Source organism: Equus caballus, chromosome 19, assembly GCF_041296265.1.
Source record: "Equus caballus isolate H_3958 breed thoroughbred chromosome 19, TB-T2T, whole genome shotgun sequence".
Classification (NCBI taxonomy): domain Eukaryota; kingdom Metazoa; phylum Chordata; class Mammalia; order Perissodactyla; family Equidae; genus Equus; species Equus caballus.
In genome coordinates this window covers 59,333,074-59,350,134 of record NC_091702.1, presented here as the reverse complement: position 1 = coordinate 59,350,134, position 17,061 = coordinate 59,333,074, and the positions used below count along the sequence as shown (strand labels likewise).

At 39.0% G+C, this 17,061-nt stretch overlaps 1 protein-coding gene across 35 annotated transcripts in view; it reads left to right on the top strand.

The window, feature by feature from the left end:
- The window catches only part of BBX (BBX high mobility group box domain containing), a 263,097-nt gene that overhangs the window by 168,618 nt on the left and 77,418 nt on the right, over nt 1–17,061 (top strand). For all 35 annotated transcript variants that reach the window (XM_023623822.2, XM_070242885.1, XM_023623825.2 and 32 more), the window contains 2 exons: nt 4,095–4,337; nt 16,722–16,917. In XM_023623822.2, the coding sequence (XP_023479590.2) occupies nt 4,095–4,337; nt 16,722–16,917 (439 nt within the window). The remainder of the gene's footprint in view (nt 1–4,094; nt 4,338–16,721; nt 16,918–17,061) is intronic.

Genomic DNA, 17,061 nt, shown 5'->3' with positions numbered 1-17,061 from the left:
CTTCCTCCTTTCCTATTTTAGAGAAATAGGTGTTACTCCTCCAGATTGAGGAAATTTCTAAGTTGATACTTACTTGGATCTTTCTGGCACACTTGCACCTGTTGACCACTTGCCCCTTGAGGCTGCCTCCTTTTTCTGTGATAGCTCTCACTCCTTTTTCTCTGCCTACCTTCCCTACTGTACCTTCCTAGTTTCTTTCGGTTGATGCCCCTCCATCATTCTTCCTCAAATGGTGATGTTCTCTAAACCTCTTAATTTCTATTGCCCTCCTGGACTTTTTTTCCTAAACTCTGGACTTGTATTTCTGCCTATTTACTTGACATATCCACTCAGGTATCAAATCAGAATCTCAGTTCAAAATGAAGCTTTCACTTTTCTCCACCAAACCCCGTCCTCTTGCATCTTCCTTTTTCCAGTAAATGGCAAATCCAGCTTTCAGGTTGGTCAGACCCGAAACCTTGTCTATTTTCTTTTGCTCAAGTCTCACTTCCATCCATTTATCAGCAAATTTTCAGCTCTACCTTTAAAATGTGTTCTCGATTTGACCCTTTCTTAGCAACTTCATTACCACCCCATTGATCCAAGCCACCACCATTTCTAGTGCCCATGATTGTGTTCGACCTCTCCCTACATCTGCTCTTGCCCTTCTACAATCTTCTCAACAAAGCAGCCAGAGGGATCCTTTCAAAATGGAGGCCTGGTTGTGCCACTCTTCTGCTTCTCCAGGGCAGGGAATTTGCATGCTCACTGCTCTGTCTGCCTCACCTAGAACAGTGCCTGGTCCATATCAGGTGCCCGGTGAATAGTAATTGAGTGAAAGAATGAAGTCGTTGAATGCTCTTCTCTTTTCAGTCCACATTTGGTGATCTCATCCACATCCTTGGTCCTACACCCTCTTTATATTGGTCCTTCGGTTCATTATCCCAGCTGAGACTTCTCTTCTGAGAGCTGCTTCCACTCCAGCCTTCTCAATACTGATCTTCCTGTTCCCCACCAGGTCTAATTTCTCTTATTTGAGAAAAAGTATTCTCTGTTGCATATGAAGGAATCTTGCCACCAAAGCAAGAAACACTCTTCCTTTTCAACCTGTAAATCCAATCAGATACCAGTCACTCTTGGTTCTACCTCATAAATAAATATTGTCTCTGTTCTGTCTTCCTCATTCTCATTATTACTGCCTTGATTCAGCCCTGTCCCCTTTCCTGCCTGGACAACTGGAGGAAACTTGTAACTGGCTTCTCTGGTTTTTGGTTGCTGCCAGGTTTGCTGTTACACTTTCATGCTCTACACTGGTGACAGGAGTTATCTTAAAATGCAAATCTAGCAATGTCCATCCCCCTTGTCCCCGTCCCCCCCACCCCCGCCTGCTTAAAACCACTCATGACTCTCCATTGCATCCACCTGTGCTTTCCATAGCCTGGTCTGGTATTCGTGTTGATTTGTTACAGAGTATTACTTCCCCCAGGGGTGAAAGAAAAATAAGTCCAGATAGAGAGTTTTTCATTTTTATTTAATTTAATTTATTTGTTCATTTGCTTTTGGTTAGTTAATTTAATGAGATAATTATAATAGTAGATAGCAGTTAAAAACATTTTGTTTTTAATGTTCGTACTTGGCAAAATAAAAAGTTGAAGGGCCAGCTCCATGGTGTAGTGGTTGAGTTTGGTGGCGCGCTCCACTTCGATGGCCCAGGTTCATGGGTTCAGATCCTGGGCGCGGATCAACACCACTCATCAGCCACACTTTGGTGGCAAACTGCATATAAAGTAGAGGAAGACTGGTACAGATGTTCGCTCAGGGCTAATCTTCCTCAGCCGGAAAAAAAAAAAGAAAAAATTAATCTGTGTCCGTCCACCAAGGTTTTTTTTATTGGTCCATACAGTCTGAAACCACTCATTTATAGGATTAAATGTACTTTTTTTACATGGCAGAGCACATTCTTCATGAAGTGGCCCATACCTCCTTCTACGACCTCATGCCCCAGATCCTTATTCTAATCTTTTATATGTTAGTGCTATTGAACTACATGTGGATGTTTGAATAAACCATTGAGCCTTAATCCCTGTTAGTTCCCCATGTCTCCCCATTGACTACCTGACACATTTGGATTCATCTTTCGAAGAGTAGCTCAGACAACGCCTTTTCTAGGGAGACTCTTTGTGCTTCCACCCGTCCATCAGTGCTTCATTATCGTGCGGGCTCCCTGTTGCAGTCATCATACTGGTTTTTAATTTATTTGCTTATATATCTTTCTCCCCTCCCAAAACGGCGAGCTCTGTCGGCCAGGATCTTCTCTTATTTATCTTTTTCCAGCTCTTGGCTTGAGTTTTATAATTTAGTAACGGAAGCAAAAGTTATTCTTTCTAGAGGGAAAATATAATTACTTCCTCAACCTACATAATACATTTTTATGCCTGATTTTTCTGTAGCTTCTTAATCAGTTTCAGAATGCAAAAATAAATGCTCCTTGAAAATGCAAATCTTGTTAATGATTGTATACGTAATGAGGAAGAGAAATCTGTAGCCTTCACCCCCAATAATAATCCCTAAAGTATTTCTAAATCAGATAGCTGTGACTTCAAGATTGTTCTGTACTATTTGCGTTTGAAGATAATTGATGGTTAATTAAATGTATTTGCAATACTTAGTTTAAACTTAAAAGGCTTTTAAAAAGTGCCAAATTGGATTAAGCTAGTGATTTGTCCTAGAGTATCTGTCTGTAACATTTGCCCAATAAACATGATATAAAAGAACATGATTGCCTTATAGCAGAGGTTCTCAGAGTGTGATCCTCACCCCAGCAGCATCAGCATCACCTGCGCACTTGTTGGAAATACAGATTCTCAAGGCCTGCTCCAGACCTACAGAATCAGAAACTGGGAATGGGACCCAACACTCCATGTTTTAACAAGACTTCCAGGGCCTGCAGTGCCCACGCAAGTTTAAGTCCCGCCCCACTGTATAACGCAGACTAACAACTACCGCCATCCTTCTTGATTTTAACTATGAAACAAGAAATGAAAGAAATGGTTTTAGTAAGCATTCTGGACTTCTGTTCATGGTTGCACTGTTTCTGAGAAATATCATAGAATTGTATTTTAGCTGTAGAAGATATTTAACAATCCTGATATGTTCTGAGATTCTGTCATCAGAGATATGCTTTGAGCAATTTAATCTGTGGCCACGTGCAGGAAGTGTTGTAAGAGATTAAAAGCAGGAAGATGGGGCTACAGGCCAGAGTGGTGCTAGGGAAGTGGCAGTGAGAATTGCACAGATGGCATGGACAGGGTCAGAGCTTTGCAGGAGTCCTTGAAGACCATGAATTGAATGAAATGCTTAGGAAAAGGAAGGATTCAAAACTGATTTTGAAGGTATAATCCTAGGTGAGTTTATTCCTATCACCATTGCTTTTCACGAAACAGGAAAGCCTGATATTTACAGGCTTGAAAATTTACTGCATAGTTCTTCTTTCAAATAATGTTGAATGCCTGTTTTGATTTTGACAGTAGGAGGCTCCACTTTTGATATGCACAAAAACATTGAGTATAGTCTATATTAGGTTATTATCTACTTTTATGTTACACATTTTCATATTATTCGCTGTAAAAAGCACTTTCCAAAGAGGAGAAAGATGGAATATTCATGTATTTTATGTGGATATTCTTGCTAATCTTGAGACCCATATATCACAGAACGAGTTTATTCATTTATTCAACATTTAGGTAAGCACTAATGTTATACCAGGCATTGAGCTAGGCGCTGTGGTTGTAAAGGTAGATAAGAGAGCTTTTGTCCTCAAAGAGCACACTGTTTAGTGAGAGAGCAAAAAACATAAGCAATTATAACACAATGTCATATGATTTAATAGAGACATGCACAGGTTGCTATAGAAACTAAGCAGAAGAATGCATCATAAGTTGGTTACCAACCACTCACTAACAGTGGTTGATGATTTTAAGAAATCTTTTTTTTCAATTTGTAAGGTGTTGAAATGGAACTAAGAAAAAAATATAATTTGAAAACCAAGACTAATTGTTAAAGGGAAATTGTCCAAGATTTGTTAAACTTCTGGCTTTTGTTTTGGTTGGTAATAGGTTCAGCTTCTTGGGGCTGATGGCCTAGAACAAGATGTTGGTGAGACCGAAGACGATGAATCACCAGAACAGCGCGCCCGGAGGCCAATGAACGCATTCCTCTTATTTTGCAAACGCCATCGCTCCCTTGTACGTCAGGAACACCCCAGGCTTGATAACCGAGGTGCTACCAAGATCCTAGCTGATTGGTGGGCTGTTCTCGATCCAAAGGAAAAGCAAAAATACACAGACATGGCCAAGGAGGTAGGTTACAGTGACAAGGTTTGATGGTGGCTGTGAGCAACCAATCCCGTAACCCCCGGTCAGCAAGCGTGGAGAACCTGCGAAAGGTATAGAAGGGTGAAGGTGAAGCCTGAATCAAGTGCTAAGTGAAAACTTAAGAGCTTTCTTCCTATTCCTGAGTCCTGGGTGCACCTTGCAGATGCTGGTGGAGATGCCAAGGGCAATTTATTACCAAGAAGTTTTTCTCATTGTATATACTCCACTCATTGATAGAGGGGATTGATTTTTATGAATGATGATTTATTCGTTATGAATGATATATATATATATATACACACTTTATATGTATTTATATATATTTATACTTTATAATATATACTTTAATATATATATATATATATTAAAGCTTTTCTAGGGACCCAGCTTCTGCTGTCAGATAATGGCCATGGTAAAGATGACAATCTTAGGTAACTCTGATTGTAACCTGGGAAAGAGTATTGATGTGGTTTTGATGCTAAATAGCTTTGTGACCATATCCAAGTCAATCTCCCGGTCTCATCTTCTTCTTTTTTGATGTGTATTGGAATGAGGAAGTTGGACAAAGATTTATATCCCTTCCGCTCTAACACTTTTTCGTTTTATAATAAACGGTTATGAAGAGATATGCTTTGACTCGTTTCTGCTCTGTAGGTAGTGCAGCATGAATACTTAAAACCAGTAAATGAATGAATCGCACTGAAACAGGATGTGCTGTGAGCATGCCTGTCAGCGCTGTGTAGGCGTAGTTGGTGAGAAGCATTTCCATGGAGGAAGGCTATTGAGAGAGGTGGGACATTAATCAATTCCAAAATGATAGCAGTGACTGAATTTCTTCAAAAATTCTATACCAGTCTGTTTCTAAATTAATCTGAGATTAAGGTCAGTCAGTGTACATTTAAAACGTATAATGTATTTAGGAAGTAAGGGAAAAAGCAAAGTAATACCATTATGATTAAACTTGAAAAGAATAATTCTAACATTATTTCTTCAATATTAGAACGTGCAAACCATCTTACTTCATGGAAACCAAGTTTTGGTTAAGTTTGTGAAAAGATGAAGTAGCAGGGGACAAAATACAGAGTTTCAAGTGACACATTTTATTAGACATCTCAGTATGTGGAAAAGTAATTCTTTCAATTGCTCTGGTTTTATTGAGTTGTTTAACAAGCCAACATGGAACATAAAACTTCCTTATGCAATGTTCAGGGAAATTTGAATCCAGAGTAAATGATTAGCATATTTGCTATGTAATTAATGATCACATAAGGCTTCAGGAATTGGCTGTTGTTAAAATCAGGATTAGAACTATGTAGAGCATCTGGAAAATTTAAAAATCTCGGTCACCTACATGATTTTAAATGTTTCAGTAGATTTCCAGTAGCGTAACAGTAGTTAACACTCAAACTTTCCCCTTAAATAGTCTTAGATCCTTTCATAGTCATGCTTATCTGGTAAAAGAAACAATTACCTGAACCCTCAGAGGGAACTGCAATAGCTTCCTATAATTAAACACTCCAGTTTGCTTTTGGATAACATGCAGCCTGTCCCGAGTATATTGTTTGCATTTTCTTAAATACAGCTAATTTACAAACCCAACAGGTGGCCACTTTTAAGAGGAGGAAGTATTATTTTCATACAGGAAATCCCTCACTAATTACTTAATTAGGCTCACAGTATTTACCATTGTGGGGCTGTAATGAAATCTGTTAAGGGGCCCCCTGCAGTCTGCTCCCAGTGGAGACCATAACTGGATCTTCCACTTTGCCACTCACCTTCTTTATAGCTTCTCTTAGGAAATGTTGTCTCATTTCTAGTGCAAAGTGTGGAAGGTTCAGCTTCTTCCAAAATCAGTGTACAGTTGGTTTCTAGTCATAAGTGATACTTACCTGTTTCAAATTATTTACTAAATGGTTTTGAAATTACATTAAAGTGCAGGTAAGTGTGCTGGTGCTTTTTGTGTTAATATTGCAGCCTTAACTGGAATGTCAGTTTAACCAACAAAAACCTAGGGAGTGTCTTCAGTGCACCAGGTCTTGTGGGGGGTGCTGGTGATAAATATGGTCTCATTCCTCAAGTTTCCCCCCAGGCAGTCATTTTTAAAACTGTTTCATATGTGTAACCTTTTAATTATAAACTCCCAAATATAAAACGTCTTCTCTGTTGAGAACAAGACATACTTTCACCGTAGTCTGCATGTGAATGTGAATGCTTACGTGATATTCACCAGCATCTATTCTGCCATTATCAATTGAATGAGAAATACTTACTTTTTTCCTTTCTCTTTTTGTTTTTAAAAGAAACATTTTAAAAACAAAAGTTTTTTTAAAAAGAAATGAGCAATAATTAATACAACTTTGAGAGTAGTTTTCTCACCTGTTGGAGATTTCTCTGACCCTTCCTTTGCCCCTGATTATTTTCTGTTAGTGCATCTGGGGAGAGGAAGCACCTGTTCTGGGATTTGTTTTCAGTTTCTTGAATTGTTGCCCAGTACTAATTTGTGCTGTTGAAAAAAATGATTGAATGAAGGTTTCTTGTTCTCTGATTAATCTCATTAGAGCAATAATTGGCTATAAGTAATATAAAAAATGCTATCCTAAGGATGTAGCCTGGATTACTTTCTTAAGTTCAGCAGTGTGCGTGCTGGTGCAGTATTGTGGGTGTTCAAGAGTTCTTTTTTTTTTTTTTTTTAAAGATTGGCCCTCAGCTAACATCTGTTACCGGTCTTTTTTGTTTCTTCTTCTTCTCCCCAAAGGTCCCTGTATGTAGCTGTATCTTCTAGTTGTAGGTCCTTCCAGTTGTGCTATGTGGGCTGCCGCCTCAGCGTGGCTTGATAAGCAGTGCTAGGCCTGCACCCAGGATCTGAACCAGAGAAACGCTGGCCCGCCAAAGCAGAGCACATGAACTTAACCGCTTAGCCATGGGGCCAGTCCCCATAGGTTCTAATTTCTGACTATTTGACTGCCTGTTAGGAGACCCAGAAACAATATCGCTTTTACTTTTTTAAAAAAATTATATACATACATATTTTTATGGCAGTAACACTGGTTTATAATGTTATATAAATTTCAGATGTACATCATTATATTTCGATTTCTCTGTAGATTACATCATCTTCACTACCCAAAGACTAATTACAATCTATCACCCCACTCATGTGCCTCATCACCCCTTTCGCTCTCCCCACCCCGCTTTGGTAACCACCAATCCAATCTCTGTCTCTATGTGATTGTTTGTTGTTTTTATCTTCTGTTTATGAGTGAGATCATACAGTATTTGACTTTCTTTGTCTGACTTATTTCACTTAGCATAATACCCTCAAAGTCCTTCCATGTTGTCATACATGGCTGGGTTTCATCATTTCTTATGGCCAAGTAGTATTCCATTGTGTCTATATACCACATCTTCTTTATCCATTTGTCCCTTGATGGGCACCTAGGTTGCTTGCAAGTCTTGGCTATTGTGAATAATGCTGCAGTGAACATAAGAGTTGCATGTACCTTTACACATTTGTGTTTTCATGTTCTTTGGATAAATACCCAGCAGTGGAACAGCTGGATCGTATGGTAGTTCTATTCTTAATTTTTTTTTTTTTTTTAAAGATTGGCACCTGAACTAACAACTGTTGCCAATCTTTTTTTTTTTTTCCTGCTTTATCTCCCCAAACCCCCTGACATAGTTGTATATCTTAGTTGTGGGTCCTTCTAGTTGTGGGATGTGGGACACCGCCTCAACGTGACCTAACGAGCAGTGCCATGTCTGCGCCTAGGATCCAAACCCTGGGCCGCCGCAGCGGAGCGCTCGAACTTAACCACTCGGCCACGGGGCCGGCCCCTATTCTTCATTTTTGAGGAATCTCCATACTGCTTTCCATAGTGGCTGCACCAGTTGGCACTCCCAGCAGCAGTGTATGAGAGTTCCCTTCTCTCCACATGCTCTCCAGTACTTGCTGTCTTGTGGATTATAGCCATTCTGACGGGAGTAAAGTCATATCTCAGTGTAGTTTTGATTTGCATTTCCCTGATAGTTGATGATGTTGAACATCTTTTCATGTGCTTGTTAGCCATCTGTATATCTTCTTTGGAGAAATGTCTGTTCAGATCTTTTGTGCATTTTTTAATTGGGTTACTGGGTTTTTTTGTTGTTGACATGTATGAGTTCTTTATATATTTCGGCTATTAACCCCTTATCAGATATATGGTTTGCACATATCTTCTCCTAATTGTTAGGTTGTCTTTTCATTTTGTTGATGGCTTCCTTTGCTGTGCAGAAGCTTCTTAGTTTGATGTAGTGCCATTTCTTTATTGTTTTTATTGTTTCCCTTGCCTGATCAGACATGGTACTTGAGAATATGCTGTTAAGGCTGATGGTGTGTACTGCCCATGTTTTCTTCTAGAAGTTTAATGGTTTCAGGTCTTACATTCAAGTGTTTAATCCATTTTGAGTTAATTTTTGTGTATGGTGTAAGACAGTGGTCTGCTTTCATTCTTTCGCATACTTTTACTTTTTATCATCTTTATGTATGTACTCTTAAAAGCGTAGGAATACAAGTCTGCATTTTTGCCTAGGATATTTGTGGAACCTTCCACATGTCACGTAAACTAATGATCATAATGAATTAATTGACAATCACTTTAGAGGCTCACATATCTTGACCTTCAGGTAGAGCGGAGTCAGTGCAAAGAAGAGGGGAGGACCTGGAAAGTTAAGACAATTTTGAATGACCTCTATGATACCCCCTCCCTCCTTTTTTTGTAGGATCAGAGGCATGAGGCAGAATGTGTATCTTCATTGGTTGATTGGTTCATTGCAGGCTTGCTGTTTTACATAAGCACAAGCATGTAATTTCAGTCAGGATCATCCCCATTGTTCAGAGCAGGGACCTATGGCTCTTTAGAGTTAGCATCTTGACCAGCCAGTCATCCATTTGTGGAACTTGTCTGTCTGACTGTAGTGCCCTTTTAATACACACTGCTCACTTTAGATGCCTGAGAGATGAGTAGATTTGAGTAAGTTTAGCAAAAATGGTAACAGTAAAATGTCCTGGATCTCACAGAAAGAGTCTGTTTGTGCTGGGCTGGGGGTTAGGTGGGGTAGTTCAGAAGAGGCTTCAAGAAGTGCATAGAATCTGGCCTGGGCTTTCGTTTAGGATTCAGAGAGAAAGGCAAGGATGAGGGCAAATGTGGGAAAGTAAGAACAATTTCAGGAACAAGAAAGTCTGTTTTACCCCAAGCCTAGAATGTGTATAGGAGAGTAACAGGAAGTGATGATGTCAAGGCAAAAATCATGAGCGACCAGGCCGAGAAGTGTGGAGGTTCAGTGATATGCCAGTAAAATAGCCAAGGAGTTAAATGCAATAAAATACCTTCGCTTGGACATAAACTGGAATAGCCTTTTGTCAATGTCAGTGTCTGTTGTTAGCAATACTCTAGGAAAGATTATCATACCCCGAAACTCCATGGAGTTTTTAGTGATTCGCTCTTCCTCAAGATAAAAATAAACTATTTTTGGTTATTTATTTCAACTGGGATCCTTTTTTAAAGACCATTCATTCCTTTATTTTGGTTTCATCAGAAATGGATTCTTCTCCAAAAAAGATATACTCTCATTTCCTCATGTATTATAACCCTGGAGCAGTTCTGTTAGCTGTCCCGTGTCATGCTGAATGCAGGCTTGCTGTGGCACCCTGCATCCTGCTAAACCAGAGTGGCACCTCACTTATCCAGCATCCTTGAGAAACCTATGTTACCCTGAAGGGATTTCCAGAGGATGAAACTTTACGTTCCTTTAAACACTTTTTATTTTATATATTTATCCTGGAAATTTTATTTAGAATTTTGTCTACATACTTCCTTGCTTAAAGTATTCAGGACATCTTCTGGATTTTCTTGTAAATTTCTACTCATTATTTCCAAACAAGAAATATTTTATAATCTGTAATTTGGTGACAGCTTTGTGAACAGTTGAGCTGCGTTCACATTTTTATCTGTATCCTAAGTGATTCTCAACTGTTTTCTTCTTTTGAATTTCCTCTTGGCTTTTCCATGGGTCTTTCTTTTGGGTCCACTCTGGCTGTCAGTGACATTTCTCTCCTCTGTCAGCCACTTTTGGCCTCCTCTAATGAAATGACTTGCTCTGTACGGGGTTTTCTGAGCGTGGCATCCTTAGGGGCCCCACCACTTTTGGGGGATGTGGGTACTAAAATCAAAGATTTGGGCTCCATGCTTTACAATATTCCTTGTTTCTGAGACTTTTCCCATTCCTGTGTTCCAGATATCAGGATGTTCTTACTGAATTTAAAAAAATATTCACGTGTTTATTTTTGAAATCATAATCAATTTTTGAATATTGTTTTATAAGGTCCAGGATTCTTCTATAAACATTTAACTCATTTAATCCTCAGATTAATTCCATGAGGTAGATATTATCTTCCAAAAGCTAAATATGACGACACTGAGGCCCAGAACGGTTAAGTGGATTAACCAAGGAAGCGAGTTGGTAGTTGTCGAGATGGAGTCTCACACTTGGCCTTCTCCCTTCTCTGACCTTTCCAAGTTTCCACATCTGTAAGGGCAGTAGAGATGCCTGACCTCACAGGGTGCAGGGAAGATGCAGATAAGGCAACATAGGTGCAAGCATTCTGTAAAGTTTAAGACGCTCCACAAATGTTAGTTTTATCACTATTCCTGACAAGCAAATATGTGTTTGTACTTGATTTTTCTCTATGTAGTCATTAGTTACTATTTTTATTGGGAACTGTTAACACAATGAAAGGCTACTAAAATGCAAAATTAGTCTTTGAAACAGGAGAATCAACAAACTAAATGTATCATTTGCCCAACTTGGCACATATTGTCCAGTGTGATTATGAACCCCTAACAAGATAGATGTTCAGATAAGTGACCAGCTTGATTTCAGAAGTATCAGTCCATTTGCTAATTGTTAGTAAACACTAACATTGAAGTATTCAAATAAAATAAAATTATAAGGATTTTATAAAGACCCCATAGCTGGTGATAAATAAACCCCATAGTGAGTGATAGATTGAGACTTTAAACTGAGTCTCCTAAAACTCATTTTGGTATTGGTTTCAGATGTTAAGTTTTAGATTGATTGAGGTACCTAATACTCTGATATCATCTAAGATTTTACTACATTAAATCTTGATTACTTTGGAATTTGACCATTCAAAGAGATGTAGATAAAAGTTAACTTCTGGACTGTTTCAAAAATTGCAGATTCATGCTGTAAACTATTTTTAAGGAGAAAGTTTAAAGTGTTTAAGGAAATTACTAAACCTAAGTGAACAAATTTTTTAAGGAAAATGAGCATTTTTCAATTCCAGTTAGTTAACGTATGAATTTATCTATTAATACATTTTCAGAAATGTAGGTAAAATAACAAAATTGCATTTTAAAAGACATTCTGAATTTTGATTTTCTTATTAGCACAAACTGATTAAACTGACTTTTCTCCTAATTACCCAAATGAGGAAGTAAAATTGTCCTTTCAAAAAAGTTTTATGTACGGAAATGAGCACTGTTGCCGCAATAATCTCGGTTTAGGGAACCGTATCTGCAGCTAGCGCCCGTGCACCCAGGTTCACATTTGTGACTTTTCCACAATCAAACAGCCAAATGATCCTGGTCACTTAGTCAAGTCACTTTTTGAAGTGTATAATTTTTATTGGAGTAGCTGTATCGTGAAAGTTTTACAGGTCAATGTATAACTTAAAATATTAAGTCAACGTCCTGTCACATAAAACTGTCTAATTTTCTTACTGTTAAAAATATCCAGCAACATTAGTTCAGATCAGATAGTACTATTGAGGCTTATTATCTAAATGATAATTTTTAAATTTCTGTGAGGGAAAGGTCGTGGAACTAAGGTGGTACAGATTCGCGCCACCCCTCGGATGTCTTCCTTTCTGCTTCCAGCCTGTGTAATGCGGTGTCTGCCTGCTGCTGTGAGGAGGTACGGGGTCTCACGGTTTATGATGTTAGGGTTTCACTTAGCCCCATGCATAGTTATAAAATTAAAAATGTGTTATATCTCTTTTTAAAATACCGGATAATTTCCTGTGTAATCTCTCCTCCACAATTCTGGTAGATTTTATTTCATGGCGATATTTCAATGGTTTGCACCAGAATCAGCTGTGTTTTCTTGTGTGGACATTCCCAGGGTCCCTTCTTACTCGGCCTCACCAGGGCCGCCATTCTCTCTCCCTCTGTTGAGAAGATCTAGACTGTAACAATAGCTGGAAAAACTATTGGTTGGACTTTTAGATAGTACCCCCCCCCCCCAATTAAAAACAAACAATTGGAGAACAGTTGGTTAAGTATGTCTTTCATTGACAGTAAGGTGCTTTTAAGATCAAATTTCTGTTCTTTTTTTTTCTTCTTAGATTAGCACCTGAGCTAACATCTGTTGCCAACCTTCTTTTTTTCTTTTTTTTTCCTTCTTCTTCTCCCCAAAACTCCCCCAGTACATAGTTGTATATTCTAGTGGTGAGTGCCTCTGGTTGTGCTATGTGGGACACCGCCTCAGCATGGCCTGATGAGTGGTGCCATGTCCACGCCCAGGATCCAAACCCACAAAACCCTGGGCCGCCGAAGTAGAGCGTGTGAACTTAACCACTTGGCCATGGGGCCCGTCCCTCAAATTTCCATTCTTATAAATGATCTGGAAAAGTATTTAGTGTTGGGACCCAGTTTTTGAGAGAGTAACATAATAGAGTATTGTCTTTTGGTGTATGACAAGGCAACAGAAAGGCTTAATCGTTTGTTGTTATATATGAAGTAGGAAAAATACTGTGACCAGGGATATGTATTTAATACCATCCTGAATAATAGTGATTTATTATTATTGCTAATGAAATGTGGTAGTTGGGGTCAGAGAGAAGGAAGCCAGTATTTACTGAGGATCTTGTAAGTTAGGAACTGTGTCTGTAAAGTAGATTCACTTAGATTATCTAATGTGTTGGAAATTTGCAGAAAAAAATTGGAAGCCATATGGTGAATTTTTATTTTAATGGGAGGTTTTTGAAAATCAGTATAAGAAGTTAGTCATCTATGAGATAGGACCAGTAGCCCATGATTGATGTTCTCGGAGGATAACTGAGCTTCCCCTCCCACTGCAGCAAGAATAGCCCTGCCCTGGGGATCCAGATGGGTGGGGCCTCTCTGGCTCTTTCAATCCTGTAATGATGGATTTTTGCCCACATGGTTGGCCAGCATGCTAATAGTTTTACTCAGCTGTTTGTTTCAGACTGTATATAGTCTTCCCTCTTTTCTCCCTTACTCAGCCTTCTCTGTAATCCCTTTCTAATAACCTCATCACAACAAACGTTTCAACCTTTCTCTTGCCTCCTATAGCTGAATCAGAGCAAGTGATTAATGAGGTGCCAAGTTCCAAGGACAGACAGCTGTCCTCACACCCTGAGGCTCTTCCTTTCTCCGCCCTCACTTGGCGTTCACACACTGCCTGTGTTGACCTGTGTGTCTTTACGTGAATTTATGGCATCTCCATCTAAGTCTTACATTCCTTAAGGACAAGCGCTGTTTGTTATTCTTATCTCTGTCTCCCACATTCTTAACCTTTTTGCTCAATATATATGCTTGATTGACCTAATGAATGTCTTGGTATGGAACATTTACATTGAGTTTAAGAATCTGCAAGGTTAATATTGTGATACAGTTACAGAGTGTTAATCCTTCATAGTGAATTCTCCTTTACTGTTTTCCATAAAACCCCACATACACTAGACCTTTCTCTTACCCTTTGGCCTTCAACTCGTAGGTAGCTTCCCCTTTTACAGGCCCTTTGCAAATCCATTTTTCATGCCTGAGCCAGGGCAAGGTTTATGGACCATGTGTAAAAAGAAATATGTTTGTGGCTAATTGTAGATTGTAAACAATTTGAAGGCAGAGACCCTAATTCATGCTCTTTTCTTTCCAGTGTCTGTCATCAACTCAGTGCTCACAAACATTGAGATGAGTGGGTGGGTGGAATATGTGCAAGAGGAAGAGAAATGGTTATGGTCAGTGATGTCACTGCTTTGTGTTGTCTTCAGCACAGCTCCGTATCATGTTAGTTTAAGCTGGCCTTACTTAGTGTCATCAGTGCTTTAAACATAATTCCTTCCATAAGGATGACAGTGTTATCACGTTCCATTACATGTATTGATTTTCACCAAAGAAAATTACTGAATGATTCTTAGCAGGGGATGTGGTATCATACTGGAAAAAAACTTATCTAGCAGCTCAACATTGGAAAGGAGGAAGGGGAGACCTAAGAAATGAAGAAATCTGAGTGCTGGTGACATCTGTCCAGCATCTTTCATAACTGGGGCTTTCTTCTTAAAAACTACCAAAATTTCTTTTTTATTTCTCATGACAAATATGTTAATTAATTTGTTTGAAAGTCTTTTGTCACTTTATAGTATGGTGACCTTTGTCCAAATGACTGTTCATCTGACAAACCCAGCCCGTGTGCCTTTTACTGGAACACAGTAATGATGTTTGTTGTCTGCTTCTTCCATTTTCATCTCCTCCTGCCATTTGTCGCTTTCCACCTCCAGACAGCAGGCGAGTCTGTTTGTCTGCCTCAGCTTAATATGTAAATCCCCCCCGAGCACGTGAATGTGCTGGGGTAGGGTGTCTCTTATATCACATTTGATACCTCCAAGTATATTCTGCTGTGTGTAGTAAATTCTAATTCGGCTCTGAACTTGTGACCTATTTTAATTATTTTGTAAGAAAAGTAGAGCTGTATCTTACCATGTTTTATGCTTACCTTCCTTCTACATGTCTGTGTATCAACACGCAGATATACAGCTTTTAGTGAAAAAAAAAAGGATTATTCAGAAAATTTGAATTAAGATAACTTTGGGATAATTCTAAACCATTGACAATTAACATTGCTTTATATTATCTATAGTACAATTTTCATTTATGTGATTTAAAGTGAAGTGGTGGAAAAAGTTTATTTGGATTACATATACTTTTCCTTATACCAAGGATGAAGGAACCTTTTTTCCTATTGGGTTAAATAAAAAGCTGTTTGGAGCTTACATTAAATTAGTTAATTTTACACACCAAGTGATCATTTTAAAAGACCAGCTTATAGGATTGAAAGAATTGTATTAATTTAGTAACATATCCAGTAGACTGACGAATACATGGAAAATACATTTTATCAGATGACATAACTGTTGGCAATATATAATGAATAGTGATAAATGTATTTCGTTTAGTTTTGTTGTCAAGAAAGGGGGAAGAAGTGGCAGAGTTGGGAGAAAGGGTTATAGGAGAAAGTCACAGAAAAATCAAGGAGAGAGGAAGACATTGTCAGTGAAGGCTGAAGCTTCCAAGGAAAGACAAATTTTCTGATGGATTAATTGCATCATCACACATCACAGCTCTCAGCACGGTAACATTTGTGATCATGCATGCCGATTACAGAACCCTGGGATGTTGGCAGGTATAGTTACACTTCATGGATGGAGTAATTCAGGCTGAGAAGGGTTCAGCAGCTTGCTGAATGTCCATAGCTGGCTAATAGCAGAGGTGGGCCTTGAACCCAGGTCATCAGACTGTGCACCCAATACTCTTTCCTCTTCATGGCCCTACATCTTCAAATAACTGAAAAGTTGTGCATCACTTTGTCCTGCCTTGTTCCCCTTCTCCCATTCTTGATCTTGGTTGGTTTATTCCACAGCTGGCTACTTTGGTCTGTTAAGTTTGCCTACATTTGCCTCACTAGTACATCAAAGCATAGATTTAATTTTTACTGTACTTGTCAAATTAAGCAGTGGGTGGAATCTGGTAACTGGCCCTGGTATTGACTTTGTAATGTGGACCGGAGACCTACTCTGAAATAGTTGCTGCACTGTGCATCACTGTTTACAGTAACCCTGGGTGTTGGTGGTATTGGTCTCAGTTTATGGAAACTAAGGCTAAGCCCAGAGAGGGTACGTCGTTCTCCATCCTTGCTCACTGGAACCCTAAGTGGGAATGCTAGGGTTTGAACTCTGGTTTTTCTGCCTTCAAAGCCCTTGGCTCTTTCCTTGATGAATAACTCCCTCTCTCCACTAAGGTCAGACAGCTTTTTGGATACTGAAAAAAACCTGAGGGTTAAAAGGTGCAAAATTTTCTGTCTCTGTACCCTCATCCCACAAATGAACTTTTAGGTAGATAAAATGTCCTGTCTCTAAAGCTGTGTCCTGAGATTGTCATTCTTGTACCAGGAAAGCCACAGAAGTTACTGAAAGTTTTTTTCACTCATTATCTAAAAGAGGGGATGAAGTGAAAGCTATTAGGACTTTTTAAACCTATGTGTTAATTAAAATCTGTTATCCTTTATTCATAGTATAAAGATGCATTTATGAAAGCAAATCCTGGCTACAAATGGTGTCCTACCACAAACAAGCCCGTGAAATCCCCAACACCCACTGTCAACCCACGAAAGAAACTCTGGGCCTTCCCGTCTGACTCTTCGAGAGACTTACCAAGCCCCAAGAAAGCTAAGACCGAAGAAATGCCTCAGCTTAACTTTGGAATGGCCGGTGAGTTTAGACTCTGTTTCTACCTTCCTTAAGGACGGGGCCATACGTTAGGCAATATTTTTAACAAATAATACAGAGAGAGAAGCGAAGTGAAATTTATAACCAGTGGAAATATATAGCATATCTTAAAGCTTTGGAGCATGA